The 18,080-nt window shown below is 32.8% G+C and overlaps 1 protein-coding gene across 1 annotated transcript in view; it reads right to left on the bottom strand.

Annotated features, from left to right (window-relative positions):
• dally (division abnormally delayed protein) overlaps positions 1-18,080 on the bottom strand; it is an 83,823-nt gene that overhangs the window by 14,920 nt on the left and 50,823 nt on the right. The window contains exons 3-5 of the mRNA XM_070643154.1: positions 7,157-7,280; positions 5,536-6,051; positions 5,226-5,412 (exon numbers count right to left, since the gene is read on the bottom strand). Coding sequence (XP_070499255.1) covers positions 5,226-5,412; positions 5,536-6,051; positions 7,157-7,280 — 827 coding nt within the window. The remainder of the gene's footprint in view (positions 1-5,225; positions 5,413-5,535; positions 6,052-7,156; positions 7,281-18,080) is intronic.

The raw sequence follows: 18,080 nt of genomic DNA on the forward strand, positions 1-18,080 counted from the left end.
ATAAGGTTCGATGAATCTTATTTTGTTTGACCTTTTAAAGAGTCGTAGTTGTAGACATTATGTCTCAGAACATGAATCTAAAGAACTGGATATTACTTGAGATGATGTTATCTTGTGAATTATGCTAAATGTTTGGAATTGTTATTGGTAAAATGTCGATCTTTGAGTTTAAATTGGTCAGTGATGCAATGGTCTAGTAATGATGTTATTGAATTTTGTAAACTCAAGATTAGGGACGAAGGTAATTAAAGATTAAATTTGATGTGATAACTCAAGGTCGTCAGTTCGAATCCAGTCGTTGTGAATTTTCACAAAGTTCGAGACTTCAACTGCTTAATGTACAACGTCAAGACGAAATTGGACCCCTGGAGCACATTGGATTAGGAAACTAGTCAGAAGCATGAAGTATAGCATGAAATTTGGAACGAAAGCAACTGGATTGCCTTACGAATGGAAGGCTGATCCTACAACAATAATCAATTAATTATGCATATATGTACTCAATGATTTATTGCGTCCAATGATAATGTCGACCAAAAATACAATGCAATCTCGTAAGACATGATCCAAACCAATTCATGCCACTCAAAACTATCCAAACCCACAAAATCTTGTCCAAAATCCCCACAAACCAAACCAAATTGACCCAATAAACGTGTAATGTACATCCAAAATATCCTTTTATCACGAGAACTTAAGTTCATGAAATTAATAGACAGTCAAAGCGTGTCCATAACCATACATCTTAAGCATCTTATAAAAAAAAGTGTGATAAAAAAAAAATAAGAAGGGCAATAAACAACACAGAAGAAAAGAGCAACAAAAAGGAAGAAGAATTTTCTTTATGAAAGAAAGAGATGAAAAAGTTGCAAAAAATATAAAAAAAAGTTATTTTCTTTTTATTACATATTTTTCTTTTTTTTCTCTCTTTTCACCGCACATCTCTCAAAAAAAAAAAATCTCGCGGACTATGTGTGTGGATTGCTCTGCAAAAGGGAATGAAATTAAATAAAAGAAACAAAAATCTTCATTCTTAAAAAAAAAGAAGTGAAAAAAGAATCTTTCACAAAGGAACGAGCAGAAATTGAAATTGGATTGTATTCAGCATTTAACTCAATATGTAAAAGCAGCAAGTAAGTAAGCAAGTATATAAATATATCTCTTTATATGCGGCGGAGGAGAACCGAGCAAACAACTAGAAGTGGGGGTCGTTTAGTTGTTTTGTAGCGCCCTGGGGTAAGAGGGGGACGAGGTTGAGATTTTGTTACGTGCCCATCAATTTAATGAATTTTTGGTACGGAAGGGTGTCAAAAAAGTAATTTTTTGAGTCGCATGGGCAGGCACACATGTCACATGTCACTCGACACATTGTGACTATGGTTCATGCAATTTCAAGAATTTTGGGCACACATGTCATGTCACATGTCACTCGACACATTATGACTTAGTTGTGGCTAAGGTTCATGCAATTTCAAGAAGTTTTGGCTACACATAGGTTGCCCAACACTGCACATGTCACATGTCACTCGACACATTGTGACTATGGTTCATGCAATTTCAAGAAGTTTTGGCTACACACAGGTTGCCCAACACTGCAACATGTCACATGTCACTCGACACATTGTGACTAAGTTGTGGCTAAGGTTCATGCAATTTCAAGAAGTTTTGGCTACACACAGGTTGCCCAACACTGCCACATGTCGCATGTCACATATCACTTGTCACTCGACACATTGTGGCTAAGTTGTGGCTAAGGTTCATGCAATTTCAAGAAGTTTTGGTTGCCCAATACCACGTTACGTAACAAGCGAACAGCCCCACAAACGAGAGAGCTGAGAAATTGGAAGGAAGAAGAATGGTGAAAAGAATTTAACTGATGAAATATAAAGAAAGAAAAAAAAAAAGTTATATGCACAGTGCTAGTCGAAACCTGTTTTCACTCAATGTGTGCGCTTTCGCCTGATGATGTTTAATGCCGTCGCTGTTCATGTTAGCTATAAGGTAGAAGGAGAACTGAATTCTGAGGTGGATATAAGAAGAACAAAAAATGCTCTTCGTTTTTAAATAAGAAAAGAGATTCTTGTTTTTGGGTGGCAAATGTGGCATGTCTTAAGATTGTGGTATGAGTGAGTGTCTTTATACATAGTTTTACTATACAAAAAGGAATCACATTCCATTCGCTTCTAACCATTGCATATCTCGTGGATGACCTGCAATTGTTCTTTCTTTCTCTTGCCATACATATAACATTTATAAGGTATTGTATGTATTGCATATATTTAAATAAATATTTTATGGGTGTGCAAAAACACTGAAATTCCAATTTAATACATGAAGGAGACGTATGAAGGAGGTAGAAGTCGCAATTTCACATTGCATTTTAATCTTCTTTCCTTCTCTCATGTTTATTTTATTTCTTATTTTTTTTTGCGATGTTCAGTCCATTGCACAGTCGCTTTTATTATATCAATCCGGTTTGAGATTAAGTGTATTCATTTAAGCAGGCACATACATTCACACACAATATGCAAAAAAAAGACCATCTCATGATCTGATCTGCAAAAAAAAAAGTATTTTCACATAAAGTGCCATGTGAAATAACCGTTATGCAAATTATACCGATAGATAGATTAATTGATTTTTCCTTTATTCATTCCTTTACGCTTTGCTGTTGCTGCTATTCTTTCACGTAAATTTTTTGTACGTTTTTCGAGAGAAAGTCCATTGTATATGTCTCACTATTAGAATGACACCAGACAACATCTATCGACATAATTTGCATTTAGTGTACTTGTTGTACATGCATGAATGCATAGCGAAAGAAAAGCTGATGATGGTTGAGGGATCAGTCAGGTGTGATGATTGAATGGAGAGCATTTTTGATGGGAGTTGTCAAATTGATAACGGAAATTTTAAATTCAAATTTTTTTTTGAAAATTTGAAATTTTTTTGACGGTTGAAAGTTTTATTTGAATTTTGCTAACTTTATGCTTACCCCGAGTAGACATTAGAACTAGACATAGACCAGACATCAACTAGCTGCAACGCATGTTGGTCCATTCCGGTATAACATTAAGGAATCCAATCATTACATGCAAATTCACGCTTATCTCTCCACTCAACCCAAATCATACAAGCACAACCCATGCAAAGTGTCTGAAAAAACAGCACTTTCTCCCATAAAAACATGCAAAAAAAAAGTACGAGAAACGAGAGCAATTTCAATTTGCGAACACCTTTTAACTGCATTTTAATCATGTTCTTTTATTCATTTCACTTGGTGTTTTGTGTCGTATGCTGTCAACCAATCTTAATGGCACGATGTACAAGAAGAATGAAAAAAATATACAGACGAGATAATGCCTTTTTATCTTATCCAGCCAACAGCAATTTGATGTGATAAAATTCATGTTCATGTCTCGTTTTTTTTTGTGTAAAATGCCATCATAGTACCCATCATCATCATCAAAATGATGGCAAAATGAAACAACATAATTCTCATTCTCATCTTAAATTGATTAGCAGGCACAGAAAAATATCTCAAACAAATTGCTGCTGTTGCCGCTGTTTTAAAGGAGAATTCTTAACAAAAAAAAAAAAATTCTTTCACGGCAATTTAATGCTCATGATACATGGCAATAATGATATTGACCGTATTAAATATCTCAACAACAATTCATTCATTCATTCATACATCCATTCTACCTATCTATCATATATATTTCGTTAAATTATAAAAAAAACATGTGTATTACAATGATGGTGTATATACTTATATGTGAAGGAGGCACTTTAGACATTTGGTCGCTTAGGTCTCACTCACTCATAAAAAAATCATTACACATATGGAGCAACTCTACACAGATACAAGCATATATATGAGTAAATAATGTGAGAAAAAGGCAGCGCACAGCATTAGCCATTTCGTCTCGGTCAATTTGTAAGTGCTTTTTGATTTCTTTTAATGATTCTTATTTATGATCGGTCGGGTATAGAGTGAATATTTCTCTCTCGGTATGTACATACTGTATATGAAAATTGCTGACATAGGTTATGTCCATATATCATAAATATATTTCTGTTATTAAATTATTTAATAGTCAGCAATATAAAATCAAATACACAAAAAAAAGGTCAATGATTCGTTCTGTTTTTATTGTTTGTTTTATGAATTTATCAATAAGAGGAACTCATAATTCATTCATTCGCAATCTTTTTTATTGATTCTTGAATTGATGAGCAGCATTTGAATTGAGAATTCAGAGCAGACTCTTTTATTTTTTAATTTTGACGAGAAAAATATTTGCTTTTGTGAAATACCCAAAGCATGTAAAAAGTACTTTAATTTGATTTTTTGGTGCTTGTTTTGTGAACATCTGTTGAGGGATAATGAGATCGTTTTGACTATGGTTATTATGTCATTATTAAGGTAGATTTTTTGGATGTAATTGGCGTTAAATCTTGTTTTAAAGAGCAAATATTTATGAAATTGTTTTGGAAATTTAAAGAGTTTTTGCGTCAAAAGAAGCAGAAGATTGAGAATCTTTAAAATTTGAATTATTTTACAAGAATTTATCAAATTTTTTATAGATTTTAATTTTTGACATGTATATTCGGTAAAGAAATTTTGCATCTCAAGTGCATTCAGTGAAAAAATTATTCGCATCCTAAATGCATTCAGTGAAAAAACTGATGCGAAAATATTTTTAATTCGATTTAGAGAAAATTGAAGAAAATCTGAATATTTGTTTTCGCATCTCAAGTGCATTCAGTGAAAAAACTATTTGCATCCTAAGTGCATTCAGTGAAAAAATTGATGCGAAAATATTTTTAATTTTTCTAAAAGAAAAATAAGAAAAAATCTGAATTTTAATTTTCGCATCTCAAGTGTATTCAGTGAAAAAATTTATTCGCATCCTAAGTGCGTTCAGTTCAATAATTGATGCGAAAATCTTTTTTAATTTGGGTCGAAAATGCGCAATTCCAATCCAAGATACCCAACAAAGATAATTGAATTTTTAATTCATCAATAAGTAATCTCTCCCGAAAAAAAAAATAAGAAGCAAGACAAAATTCTTTCGTAATGGAATGTAGTAGACTGAGGATAACCAATAAATAATGATGATAATAATAAACGTCGATGATGATGTAAGTAAAAGCGAGAGCGAACAAGGAGAAGATAAAATTCAAAAAAAAAGCAATAAAATATTCTCAACATGACTCACCTTTTTCTCCAAATCCGGTCCGTTGGTCATCGCATGCATAATGGCCTCTGATAGTTTTCCATCAAGATTCTTAATAACTGACTCGATGCCATCCTTATTTCTGACCAATGTCATTAAGCGTTCAATGGCTTCCGAAAAAGATGCCCAATCAGTATCTATGCCACCCATGAGTTGTGTTAGACAACCTCTGTAAAATGCGATATAGAGATAAATAAGAATATGTATTCATGTACATGAACGTAGAGAGAATGGTACAATTTATGACCATGAGTATCATTGAATTATTATATATATATGCACACACACATACCTCATAACATTGGAGCAATAACCGTAGCATGGTTTTAAATGATGATAGTTGTGTCCCTTACAGGCAGAACAATAGTTCATCTTTAATAATGCATGCTGACATTTCATACTCAATGATGATTCAATTGGTAAGTTTTCAATTTCATTCAGCACTTCAGTGCCTCGTTGAAGTGCTCTCAACAATACACTTGCTGAGCTAACACTTTGTACTAATGATCTACTTATACTGTAAGGAATATCGCCAAACGGCTGAAGAATCTCATAAGAACTTGTTAAACAATTTTTATAATCTATATGAAAGTCTCGTGATGACATATCGGCAGATGTTACTGTTGATGATATTGCTGCTGCTTCCTCCTCGCCACCACTTCCCGCTATTGATGGTACGACATTTTGTGAGTGAACAGCATGATGATATGCAAGTGGAAAAAGATTTCGAAAGAATTTGTCGATAACAGCTTCGAGTTCATCATTACCGCCGCTATCGTGGCTCAATGGCTTATGTGATGAAATGTAGCTGAAATTGAGGAAAATAAGATGAGATGAGAAAATTTTCTTTTTTTGTGGATTTTTTAATTTAAAATCAATATTTTTTCTCATTCCAGCCGAAATTTATGTTATTCTTTATGGGAACCGACAATGGTTGAGATGCTGCGTTTCACTGTCGATACGTATTACACTCAGTAATTAGTTTGTTATTTGAGATTTTGCGAATTTGGAAAAAATAATTAAGTTACACAACATTGCACAGTGTGTAATTTTAGATGAATATCATACAATTATTCATTTTTACGCAGCTTTGATGATTGTTATTATAGGAATTGTGTTGATTATCAGCTTTTTAGTAATTGCTAATGACTAATTTAATGTTTTACCTTTAATTTATGAAATAATTCAGATTTATGACTAAAAACTTTTGTAAAGGGTTTAAAACTACGAATTTTTTATTTCCAAAGGACTTTAAACTACTCACGTTAGTAAATTCAAATTAAAAAAAGTCGTTAAAATTTTTCTTTCAATTTTCATTTGCATATACTTAAATATTCAAGCTTAAGGTGTGGAAGACATATTCACATCCCTCAAAATTGATTAATTTTACATTTTCACGAACATACGGAGCATTTTTTTCTTGCCAGAAACATTTCGCGTGTGGAAACGTATACAGAAAAGATAGATAACGTATGAATATATTTTGTAATAAAAAATTATAACAAGTTGATTATGAAAATTGTGGTGATGTACATAAAATATGAAATTTTAGTATCTATAGGTAGCTACTTTATGATATACACATCTAGCTGCTGCGTGAAATATTTTTTTCATTCAATACTCACATCCTGTATGTCAAAATGAACAGTCTTCCATAATCTACAGACGTTCTCGAGGAGGAAAATATGTATTATGAATAATAATTTGGAAAGTATGCAAATATCTGTTTTATTGCAGCACAACTTTTTTTATATAGGTATAAATAAAATCATGACGTAATGCTCGTACAATTCCCATGTAGATAAAAAAAATATACATGTATGTATTTTTTATTATGATAGTAATCGACTACTGTATGTAAATTCGCATTCATGTTGAACAATTTTATGTCTTTTTGAATGAGTCTGACTTACCTTCGTATACTTTTGTACAGCTCCAATATTGGTGTACGCGAAAGTGGCGACATTCGCCTATAAACTGTCGAAAATAAAATAAGCGTTTTGTTTTCTGACTGACGTGACAAGTCCAACACATGATCTGTAAAGATTTAAGACAAAAAAAAATTAAAATAAATTATTATATTTCGCATAAAATGATTTAATGGACATGTTTTAAATAACAATGCATTATAAGCGTTTGTCATACACTTATATAGCCAGTCAATTAATTTCAATCACTTAATTGGCTCTTTGTTCTCTTATTCAATCGCATTTGTTCTTGGCTGTTTTAAATCTTTTGAGAGGAGAATTTTTTAATGTCAATTTTTACAGAGTTGGAAGGATTGGATTTTTTGGCTGCGATTCTTGGTCGAACCCTAAGATATTGAGAGCTCTAGTCTCACTAAGTCAAAGTCACGCCGACCTGGGCCGGATTTTTGATCAATTAACCGATTGTTGCTATTCGGGTCCTAATCATGATCCTGAATGTCATTAAAAGCTACAACTAGCTTTTAACCTCAATATTCTTAAGAACCATCTGCTTTTGGTACCAAAAATAAGCAAAAGTTGTCAAAAACCTTCACGACAACATTAAAATCATTAGCAAAACTGTTTTATTCCTTAATATTCCTCAGATGTTCATCATGAACACTAAATTATAACGATAACAGTGCAATAGACACCAAACAGCTGTAAATAAGAACTGTTTCCATGTCCTCGGAAGCAAATTACACTCAATAAACTAGAATCATCAAAATCCAACTGATAAAGAACTTTACCAACTCAATTGAGCTATTAAAGCAACTGAACAGCACTAAAATGCTAAACACTCCAATAAAAACATGTCTATTCACATAAAGACAAGTTGTATATACTTCGATCCCACTCAACTATGAGTTGATCATCAAAAGCAATTAAGTCACCACAACTCTGTGAAATAGTAAGTCGACAGTCTTTCCTCATACTTTACTGACATGTAAATAATTTATAAGAAATAAAGAATTCTCTCAATGAACTTTAAAAGTAGTATGGATGTGGTCACTCGTGAACGGCGGAAGCGCATTTTTGCTTGATCTGGGATTGAACCAGTGGATAGATCTGGCAGAGTTACGCTACAGTCTCTGGACGGACGGACAAAGTGTGGACAGTTGTAAACTGTTAGAAAAATGCGCTAAAAATATACATATTACATTTTAATCTTGTACGAAGGTCATTAATGTCAAGATACGGACGGAGGCAGTGGCAAATAAGAGTAGTAGCACTTAAACAAATAGCTCATTTAACTTGTTTCTTGAATAAAATGTCATTTTTCTCTTGTTATGACTATATTGTATGCATATTGCGTATATGCATGAAAAATTCCTATTCATTAAAAAACTGAAACTCTTTTTTCAACCCATTTTTACAGCCTTAACAAGATCAACTCTCTCATGACTCGCGCACTTTATGTATTTAAATAAATTAATTTTATTTATTCAGTATTTAATGATATCATTACAAAACAAATTATTTATTTTTTCCTCATATAACACAAGCCATGGCTTAAGAATGTTGCCTTTTGTGAATTGCTTCATGTTGATTTAAGAATTCAATTATTTTCACCATGAGAGATAAAATTTTATATTCCAATTCTCAGTTTGTTTTCTTTTTCAATTTCGCTTACGTTTTTTTCCCCCATACTATCTTGTATATCTCACCGCTTTTCAGCCTTTAGCAAATGAAAGCAAAATGAGTTTAAAAAAAAGGGAAAATGATTTTGCCTTTTTGTGCGTTTTTCATCCATCTTCTTAGCTCACTTCTCGGTTTGCTTGTTACTGTGTTACCATTATCGACAATGTCGTTTTTGTCGTTTTACGAGATGAGATGTTGATGATGATGCTGTTCATTAGCAATTCAGTAATGTAAAGAAGAGATTGTCATTTTGCGTGCATATCATCATAAATGAGCAGAGTACTCGCTTATAAGTGAAAATTTCTTCTTTTTTCCTTAGAAAAAACTTGCTTAATATATATGTAGATTTCAATCAAATTATTTTCTCTTTTCTGTTGTGGATGTGGATGGATGTAGGGGTATGGAAGGCATGGGAAATCTATGGTGTTGCTGATTTATGAGTTTTCTGAGTTATAATTGTCAAGGATTCTTGCCTGAACAGCATAATATGTTTGCTAGGACACAAATTCGTCGCCGTATTAACGGTAAGACGCAAAGTTACTTAGACGACATCGTGAACAGCTGATTTCGAACATATTGTCCCCTCTCAGGTTGTCAAATTAATGTAATCGAGATGTCAACTTTTGGTGAGAATTGAACTCACGTCCTCATAAAGTAGACAATGCTCTTGATTGCCGATCTATCACTTAACCACTAGACCACCGATACCTTACTCTCACATTGACAGATCAGCCTACCTATGGATCAATACCATAAATCACTCTGGGAAAAAATGAAAGTTGACGATCTTAGACTCCCCATCATACAAGTAACCATGGAACCTCTACCATCATCTATTTATATATTTTCATTTGAATTTATTTACTCAATTTGGAGCAAATTATCATCCATCTCAATTCCTTTCCCTTTCGTTTTTTAAACTCTTCTTCCTATTTTTTTTTTCGCTACTCTTGTTTACATCTTTCAACTATTTTGATTTTAAACTTCTTATTTTCATTTCTTCATGTAAATAAATGGAAGCGTTGCTCTGAGCCATTTTTTTTGCCTATCTTACATTTTTTAAGTACTTGTTCATTTATACTTTCGTTTGAGTTTTTCTTCGTGCATTATAAACTTCTTCTTTATAAATATATATATTCAGATTCAGTTAAAGAAACTTCTTGTTGTTTGTGTGAGCTTGCCAACATTCACTTTTGCTTTGATGAATGATAAATCTTTTTAGAATTTCTTTCGCTTTTAAATTTTCTCTGTCAATTCACATCATCATTCACTTTCGATACTTGAATATCGGATAAGGTAATCACATCGCTTTAATCTGGTACTGTGTGTTTTTGAATTTGATACTTCTTTTGGAAATAAAGATGCGGAAGGAAAAGTTTGTTTATTTATTTATTTTGCAAGGTGTGGGGACTTGCGGGGAAGATTGATGGATTTTTTAAGTGGTATGACATGATGTTGAATTGGAGAATTGTGTGAGTTACTCCTAAGATTCTGTTAAGTTAGCTCAATTCATCATTTTCGGTTCATTGACCATAGGTTAGATTATTTAACATAATTCAACTTATTTACCATAATTCAGCAAAATATTCAAATTTCAACTTAATCACCACAGTTCAGTGAACTATTTGCAATTCAGCTTGCTTAATACAGTTATATTAATTCATTTGAGCTCAGGTTATACAGCACATTTGAGCTTATTCTCCACATTTCTGCTTATTCACCACAATTCAGCTTATTCATCACAATTCAGTCAAGTCATCTTAATTCAGCTTATTCACTTCAATTAAGCCAGTCACCACAATTCAGCTTATTCACCTCAATTAAGCTCAGTCACCACAATTCAGCTTGTTGACAACAATTCAGCTCATTCGTCACAATTCAACCCAGTTACCATAATTCGGATCGTTTACCACAATTCAGTCTGTTTATCATAATTCAGCTCATTCACCACAATTCAGTTTATTCATCACAATTCAGCCAATTTTCCACAATTTCAACACAATTTAAGCGTTTTCAATATAAATCAATTTATTTCCAAATTCAATAAAATTCAGTTAATTCAATTAATCAAGAACTTCCACAAGGGACAATTCAAATCATGATTTTTCGCATCACATGTTCCATAATCTCAAAAATCCCAGCATAATTTCCTATCAGAAACCTGTCAAATCATCCAATATAAAAACACCTGCCTTACTCCAAGGAAACGAGATTCTCACAGACATCAACAAAAGAAGAAAGAATAAAAAAAAAAAAACAATCATGATAAGCAAATGTGAAGAAATGTCACAACATATGATATGCTAAATATTTCATATTAACGTAAATCACGAAAATCAACATATTTCACAAGGCAGTAATTGAGATGAATTTAGAGCATTTTTATTTTATCATTCATTCTCACGTGTATACATGTCACATGAAAATATTTTTTTTTTCCTTCATCCATTTGATATGTCTGAATTTTTATGAAAAAATGGGACTGTTTAGTTATGATGTGTTGCTGAGTGACACTAATGGAAGTTGCTGCAGAATAATATTCGTCCTCATAAGTGACATAAATGGAAAATGCACGGCAACGTTGTTGGTTCTGTTTGGGACATGGACGGAGTTCAGATAGAACACGTGGTGGAGTCTTAAGGAAGACGTAATGGAGTCTTAATGGATGGAGACTTGGTGGAGCTTTTAAGGAGACGTGGTGGAGCCTTAAAAGAGACATGGTAAAGTCTAAAAGAAGACCTTGTGGAGCCTTAAAGCAGACGTGATGGAGCCTTGAAGAAGACTCAAAGGAGAAGTCGTGCAGTCTTTTCCATTTATGCTGATCAGAACGGAGGTGTTGCATCTGGACAATGGTAGTGAGGAGCTTCCTAAGCTGCATGAATAAAAGCTTCGGATCAAGACACCAAATAAGTAGAAGGATGTCTATCAATTCCACACTTCAACTGACGTCACCTGTGCACGTCACCCAAAGATGATTCGCCTTTTCATAATGCATCAGTGTAAAACAGAATTTAATAATAACGCAGATAGCTTGACGTGTTTGTTACAGCAAATCATGCGATAAAAATTTTTATTGAGCGATCGCTTAACACATTTGGCTGATTTCAAGTTGTTGCAAGAAATTTTTGTGTTTAACAGTCGCAAAAATATATTTCGTTTTTTTGGTTGTTACCACTGCTCCATCTTCTCCTTATTTCGCATTTATCTGTTGCTTCTTCCATACATATTCGTATGATTAAATTAAAAAAGATGTGATGGAATTTACACGAATACATATTTTAGCTGTTTACTTTTTTTTTCGCATTTATTTCTCTTTTTGTGAAGCTTGCGGTTAAACTACAAAGGATCCGCAAGAATGTCGATTTCTTTCCTTCTGCTTCTTTTCGTTATATTTTATGGGCATTTGTATGCATATTTTTTTCTCTCCTTCTTCATTTATTATATATTTTTTTAAAACTTTATTCTTGAAGATGAAGAACAAAATGTTAAAAGTCCATCGTGGCTGCTGCTTGAAGAATTAAACGCATATTTTCCTAACAATCAATAAATAACGATCAAATTGGTTTTGGAAATTAACGGGCAAAGATATTTCAAAATTTAAAGTTTTGCAAATTCCACGTGTTTTTCCATATTTAATTTAAAAATCAATAATTAAAGCATTTAATCACTGTTTTAAGCTATAAAACCAATTGATAAGCAATCTACTCGATGGCAACGAACTAATGCTTCAAATTTGACCTCTCTACGATGTCTAATCACTGAAATATCACACCTCATCCAACCACCTAACCAGTCAATTGATCAAAATTAAATTACAAGCTCAACATCTCCAAAAACGGGTTAAAAAAATTGAAAACCAGAATGAATTTAAATTCTCCACTTCGTTATGCAGAAGAGAACGGATGGATAATGGAGAGCGAGAGCAAAAGAGACAATAAAAAATGAAGCAAATTTAAAGAACAAAATAAAGTTGTTGCTACACAAAAAAAAAAGAAAATTTAATTTTAATTATGTTTTCAATACGTGCATCATATCTTATCAGTTAATAAAGTATTTTTTAAATAACTTTTGAGATTTTTTTTTTCTTTTGCCATCAGCTTGTCTTAAATCTCACAATTTTATCTTGTTTGTAATAAAATATGAATATTCTGTTTTCATTCTGTACTTAAGATGCATTTTTTATTGGCAAATGTGGATTCTCACTCGCTGTTTTTTTATTTTTGTGTGGAGGATTCATAAAAAAAAGCAAATCTCTAAGCGACATAAAATGCTGAATGTAGAGTGAGAATAAATTGCATTGAAACATGTTCACATATTGCTAGTTAGGAACTCTATAGAGGGATTTGAGCGCATCTTAGAATGAATCTGGATGAAATTATGTTGTACAATTTTAGGATCGCACTAGATGCATACATCCCAATTACTCGGTTAATCAAACAAAAATTCAGCTCCAAGCCGATGTGACTCTAACTTGGTTTTGGATTTTAGATCGATTAGCAGACTTTTGCAATTCGGATTTGTACCATGAGTAACGTCTGTACCCAAATAGTTATTTTTCAGACTTTTGCGGTGTAGCTTTTGGAAGCGATCACTTGGATCACTTGGATCACTTGTAACTGGAACCGAGAATCCACAAACGATAGTCAATGATAGATCAGATTTTAATCAACATCCATGAATCACAATTGATCTGTACGGCCAGCAAAGTAAACAAACTTTATTAGAATTTAGAATTTAGAAAAACCCTGCTTAAAAGTTATTGACCTTTTCATACAAATCTTCACTAAAACAGGAATACTAATCTCTTGATTAGTTGCCAATTCTCCATCAGTCCAATAAAAAAATTCCAAATCAAAGCAACAGAATCAAACAAAAAATCTCCAAAGAGAATCAATCCTTAAACAAAAATTCAGACACAACATTCAGTCAGCCAATCTAAACATTTACTCAAAGGAAAGAAATCATTGCATTATTTCAACAGGAAGCAGTGCTTAAAAAAGAACTTTCATCCAAGGCGCCAAATGTGAATTTTTTTTTCTACATCTTTCCTGGATTAACGAAAAAAATAAAAAAAAAAGAAACTCTGTACATCGTTTTCTTACTCCAGCACTTCCACATTTATTCTCATCTGCTTCAGTAATGGGAGATACCATCTTATGGCACAAGTGTGAGTGTTCAAAAAAACAGCAACAAAAAAACATCTCAAGCCACCAGTGGAAGTACAAAATACATAAAGAATGAAGAAAAGAAAAGATGAAGATGCTTTTTTGCACTTAATCCTCATTTCAGTGTTATGTTTTATGTTTGTGAGCATAAATAAAGACAAAAGGTAAAGGAAGAATGTGACAAGAAACAAAAGAAATAAGAAAATGACTTTTTTGTGATATTTTTTTTATTATTATTGTTATAGTTGGAATCATTCAGAGCTCGTTCTTCATGTTAATGAGGCTCTTACTTCCATCTTATTGCCATCCACAACCTCACTCACAGCCGCTGATGATGATGGCGCCATAATCTTTGTAATCCTTAACACAGATCTTGATATATTTTCAGTTTTTATTTTGCATATATGGTTAATCTTTTTTGAGGATGATGATGATGATGATGCCTCCGACTAAGGCACAACATTGTTGAACGGAGGGAAAAATTATTATTCAAATCTAATTCTTCGTTTATTAATTTTATTATTATTGCTATTATTATTTATGCATAAAATGTTTATAACTTTGTAGTTTCTTAATAAGCATACCGCAAGGCGTGCTTCAATGTGAGTCACCTTAGCGATGATAATGCTGCTGTCGACTGAATCGTGTGTGTTCGCTCCTCTATTTAATTTTCTTCTGTTGTTTTCTTGTTATTCCTTTTCTTCACTTTTTTCGTAGTATCGCGTGAATAATGTCTTATATTATGTTTAAATATGTGAAGTCAAAACATTGATAATGATATAGATGGAAGGAATTCCTTGATTGAAAATGGGGAATTTTTTGAGATTGGGGATTTTTAAATGCCGGGATATTCTTGAATATTTATGATTTTGAGAATTTTGTAGTTCTACATTCTACTTTACATGTTCTGATGGTGTTTGAGTATCCAATAGTGAGCAGTGTATGAATCCTCGTCATATAAGGAACAGTCTATGTCAATATAACGAGATTGACGGTTCTTAGGTGAGAATTGAGCTCAGAAAACAGAATTTGAATGATCAACGAGGGTTTTGACACTATTAATGCTTACTTCGCTGGTCCTACAGATCAACTGTGATCCATGACCTTCCTTAGATACCTAAAGATGGCTTTATCGCTGGCTTCTGTCTGTCAATTACCGATAAACCCCAAACAGACAAGAATCTTGTTCACAAAATCAAGCAAGCTCAATGATATTGATTACCATCAGAACTGACTCATGAGCACACTCATATACGTCAGTATGCTCATTGTCTGTCAGGAAAAGTCATGTCTCTCGCACTTCCAACTTCACCCACATGCAACTCAATACCCCCAGACTACACTTAACTATTATGCAACCATGAAGAAGAGTCATCAAAGACTTATTGAATTAAACAGTCAAGCTGATCATAAAGTTGTCAAAAAAGCCCCACACAAGGTGCAGTAGACTACGATTGATGCGATTTGTGGGAAAACTATAGGACAGTGCAGATCATAAATTAAAGGCTATTACAAGCCAGCATATGTTAAAGAGTTTACACCTTTTTAGATGAAATTTAAAGCTCTCTGGTGCTGCATTTTAAAGCAATCTATAAGAGGTGAGGCCATAGATTTCCCCAGTACAAATTTATTTCCATCCAGCACGAAGAAACCTAAAAATTTCTTCAATTTTAAACTTTAATTAGAATTATTCAAGAAACCCTAAAGTTACAGAACGAAAATGCTCAGAGTATATCCAATTAAGAGAAGAATAGACAGCATAAAGCATTGATAATTAGAAAATATTAATCACGAAATGAACCGATTAATTGAAGAAATTTGATTATCAAATATTAACGTCACATTATATGATAAATATCATCATCAAAAGAGCATAATGTCGGCATCAGCAACAGCAACAGCATGATACAGTAATCGTAATCAATTTGATACACATAACAACCCGAAGATAAAGGCACGCATGCATGCGAATGTATTGTTATTTCTAATCTATTATGTAAAATGAATGAATTAGTATAAAATAATAAAGCCAATATCAGCATCGGAATGGATAATTGACAGAAATATAGACTTGAACCTCATTCTCGCCAAACTAGACAATGAAATTTGAGCAATTTTAAATGCTTAATTGAACAGATTAGCAAGATCATAATAAATTTTATTGGCCTCGTTATTATTAGCGTTGCTTCATATTTCACTCAATTTTAACCGCAACAATTTTTGGGTATGGAATGTGGTCTTATTGTTGGAGCCAGAAGTTATTTGTTTAACAGTATGGAAGTCGTTCACTTGTTACGTAACGCGCAAAAATGACTTTTTCACAAATCTAGCTGCTTCCTTAAAAGCGTTACGTTAGGCCGAGCGTTACGTACGGCCGAGCGTTACGTAGAGCAGAGCGTTACGTAAAGCAGAGCGTTACGTAGAGCAGAGCGTTACGTAGAGCAGAGCGTTACGTAGAGCAGAGCGTTACGTAGTGCAGAGCGTTACGTAGAGCAGAGCGTTACGTAGAGCAGAGCGTTACGTAGTGCAGAAGGTTTTTTGAATTTTAAGGTTAAAATTCCCATTCTATGATTGACATCATAAGTGAACAAACCCTATTTCCTGCGCTATTTTATATTCTTTTGAAGAAGCGTGTCAAGAAGCTTTTTTTGATAGTTTTTTTTTCTGCATGTTTATTTAATTTATTATTAAACATCTCTCGACTATATTGGAAATTAATTCAAGTGACTTTTTAATCATCAATAAATTTAAAATTGATGTGAAAATGGGAATGGCTTATTGGGCGACGACGACTGAAAGCTGGTGTCATGATATTGTCTCGTAAAATGATAAAAATAGATGGCTTATTTGAGTTAGTTTATATCTGTGAAATACATCCAGTTATGATGATGAAGTTTTTTTGGCTTCTTTCAAAATGACTAGAAAGCTGGCGTGTGTCATAAAGTTATTGACATGGACAAACCGGAGTGGACAAATTTATAGTAGTGTTGAATTTTTTGGAGGAGATTTTAATGATGTTTAGATGAGGATCCGTTTTTGGAGTAATATGGGCTTGGCTAAAAATTATGGCTGTTGCTATTTTAATTAATTTTCTTGGTGAACAAGATTGGTTTTGATGTGGCAACGTTAAGCAGCTGATTGAGATCCGTAATGTTGAGGTGATTCAGCTGAATAAACTGAATTGGATGAGTTTTGTGCAAAACTACTTAAAGCGCTGAATATTACTGAATGTGCTGAATTGAGCTGAATAGACTAAATTGAGTTGTATGTTGCTTGATAAGCTGAATTAGCTGATTTGAATACGAATACGATAAATTGAGCTGAATAAGCTGAATTGTGCCTGAATTCAGCCAGCTTTAACCACAGTCTAGGAGAAGCCATGGATCATAATTGATCTGTATTCCCACCAAAGTAAGAAGCTAATATCTTAAAAAACTAAAAAGTGCTGAATAATGCTACATAAGTTTAAAAGGTTGACTTCCTTATCCATAATTAATTCATTTTCATTGTCTTTCCACTTAAAGAATTGATAATATTCATTCTACTTCCCCGAAATATTCCCTTAAAAAACAAAACTTTCCACAAGCTTTCCGAAAACCATGTCATTAATGACTACTATTACTTCATGAATACCATCTGCTTGTTAATTACAATAGATCGACCTCCCTTTGGAAAAAGGAATGTGACTCCACAAAAAATTTTTATTATGCGTATAAAATTCAAATTCAATGTAATGTTAATTGCTCACATCTGCTCCAAATTCCAACAAACTATTCTACTGTAACATTTATATTTGAGTATTTGGAATCAAGGGATGGATAATTTAAGTCTATTTTAATGACATTTTTCAATCATTTAATGGATATTCCAAAAGGTAGTCACAAGATTAACATCCCAAGAAATAATTGAGAAATTCATCTTCATTTTTCCGATAAGAAAATGTCCAACAATAGCCATTGAGTAATAAAAAGAATAAATTTATATTCAGATTATGTCAATTTTATTATTATTGACAATAATTTTGACTTGATGCCTTAAGCATTTATGTATAAAATGAGAATTGT

Source organism: Chironomus tepperi, unplaced genomic scaffold, assembly GCF_022539635.2.
Source record: "Chironomus tepperi strain 1889 unplaced genomic scaffold, CSIRO-AGI_Ctep_v1 contig_309, whole genome shotgun sequence".
NCBI lineage: Eukaryota > Metazoa > Arthropoda > Insecta > Diptera > Chironomidae > Chironomus > Chironomus tepperi.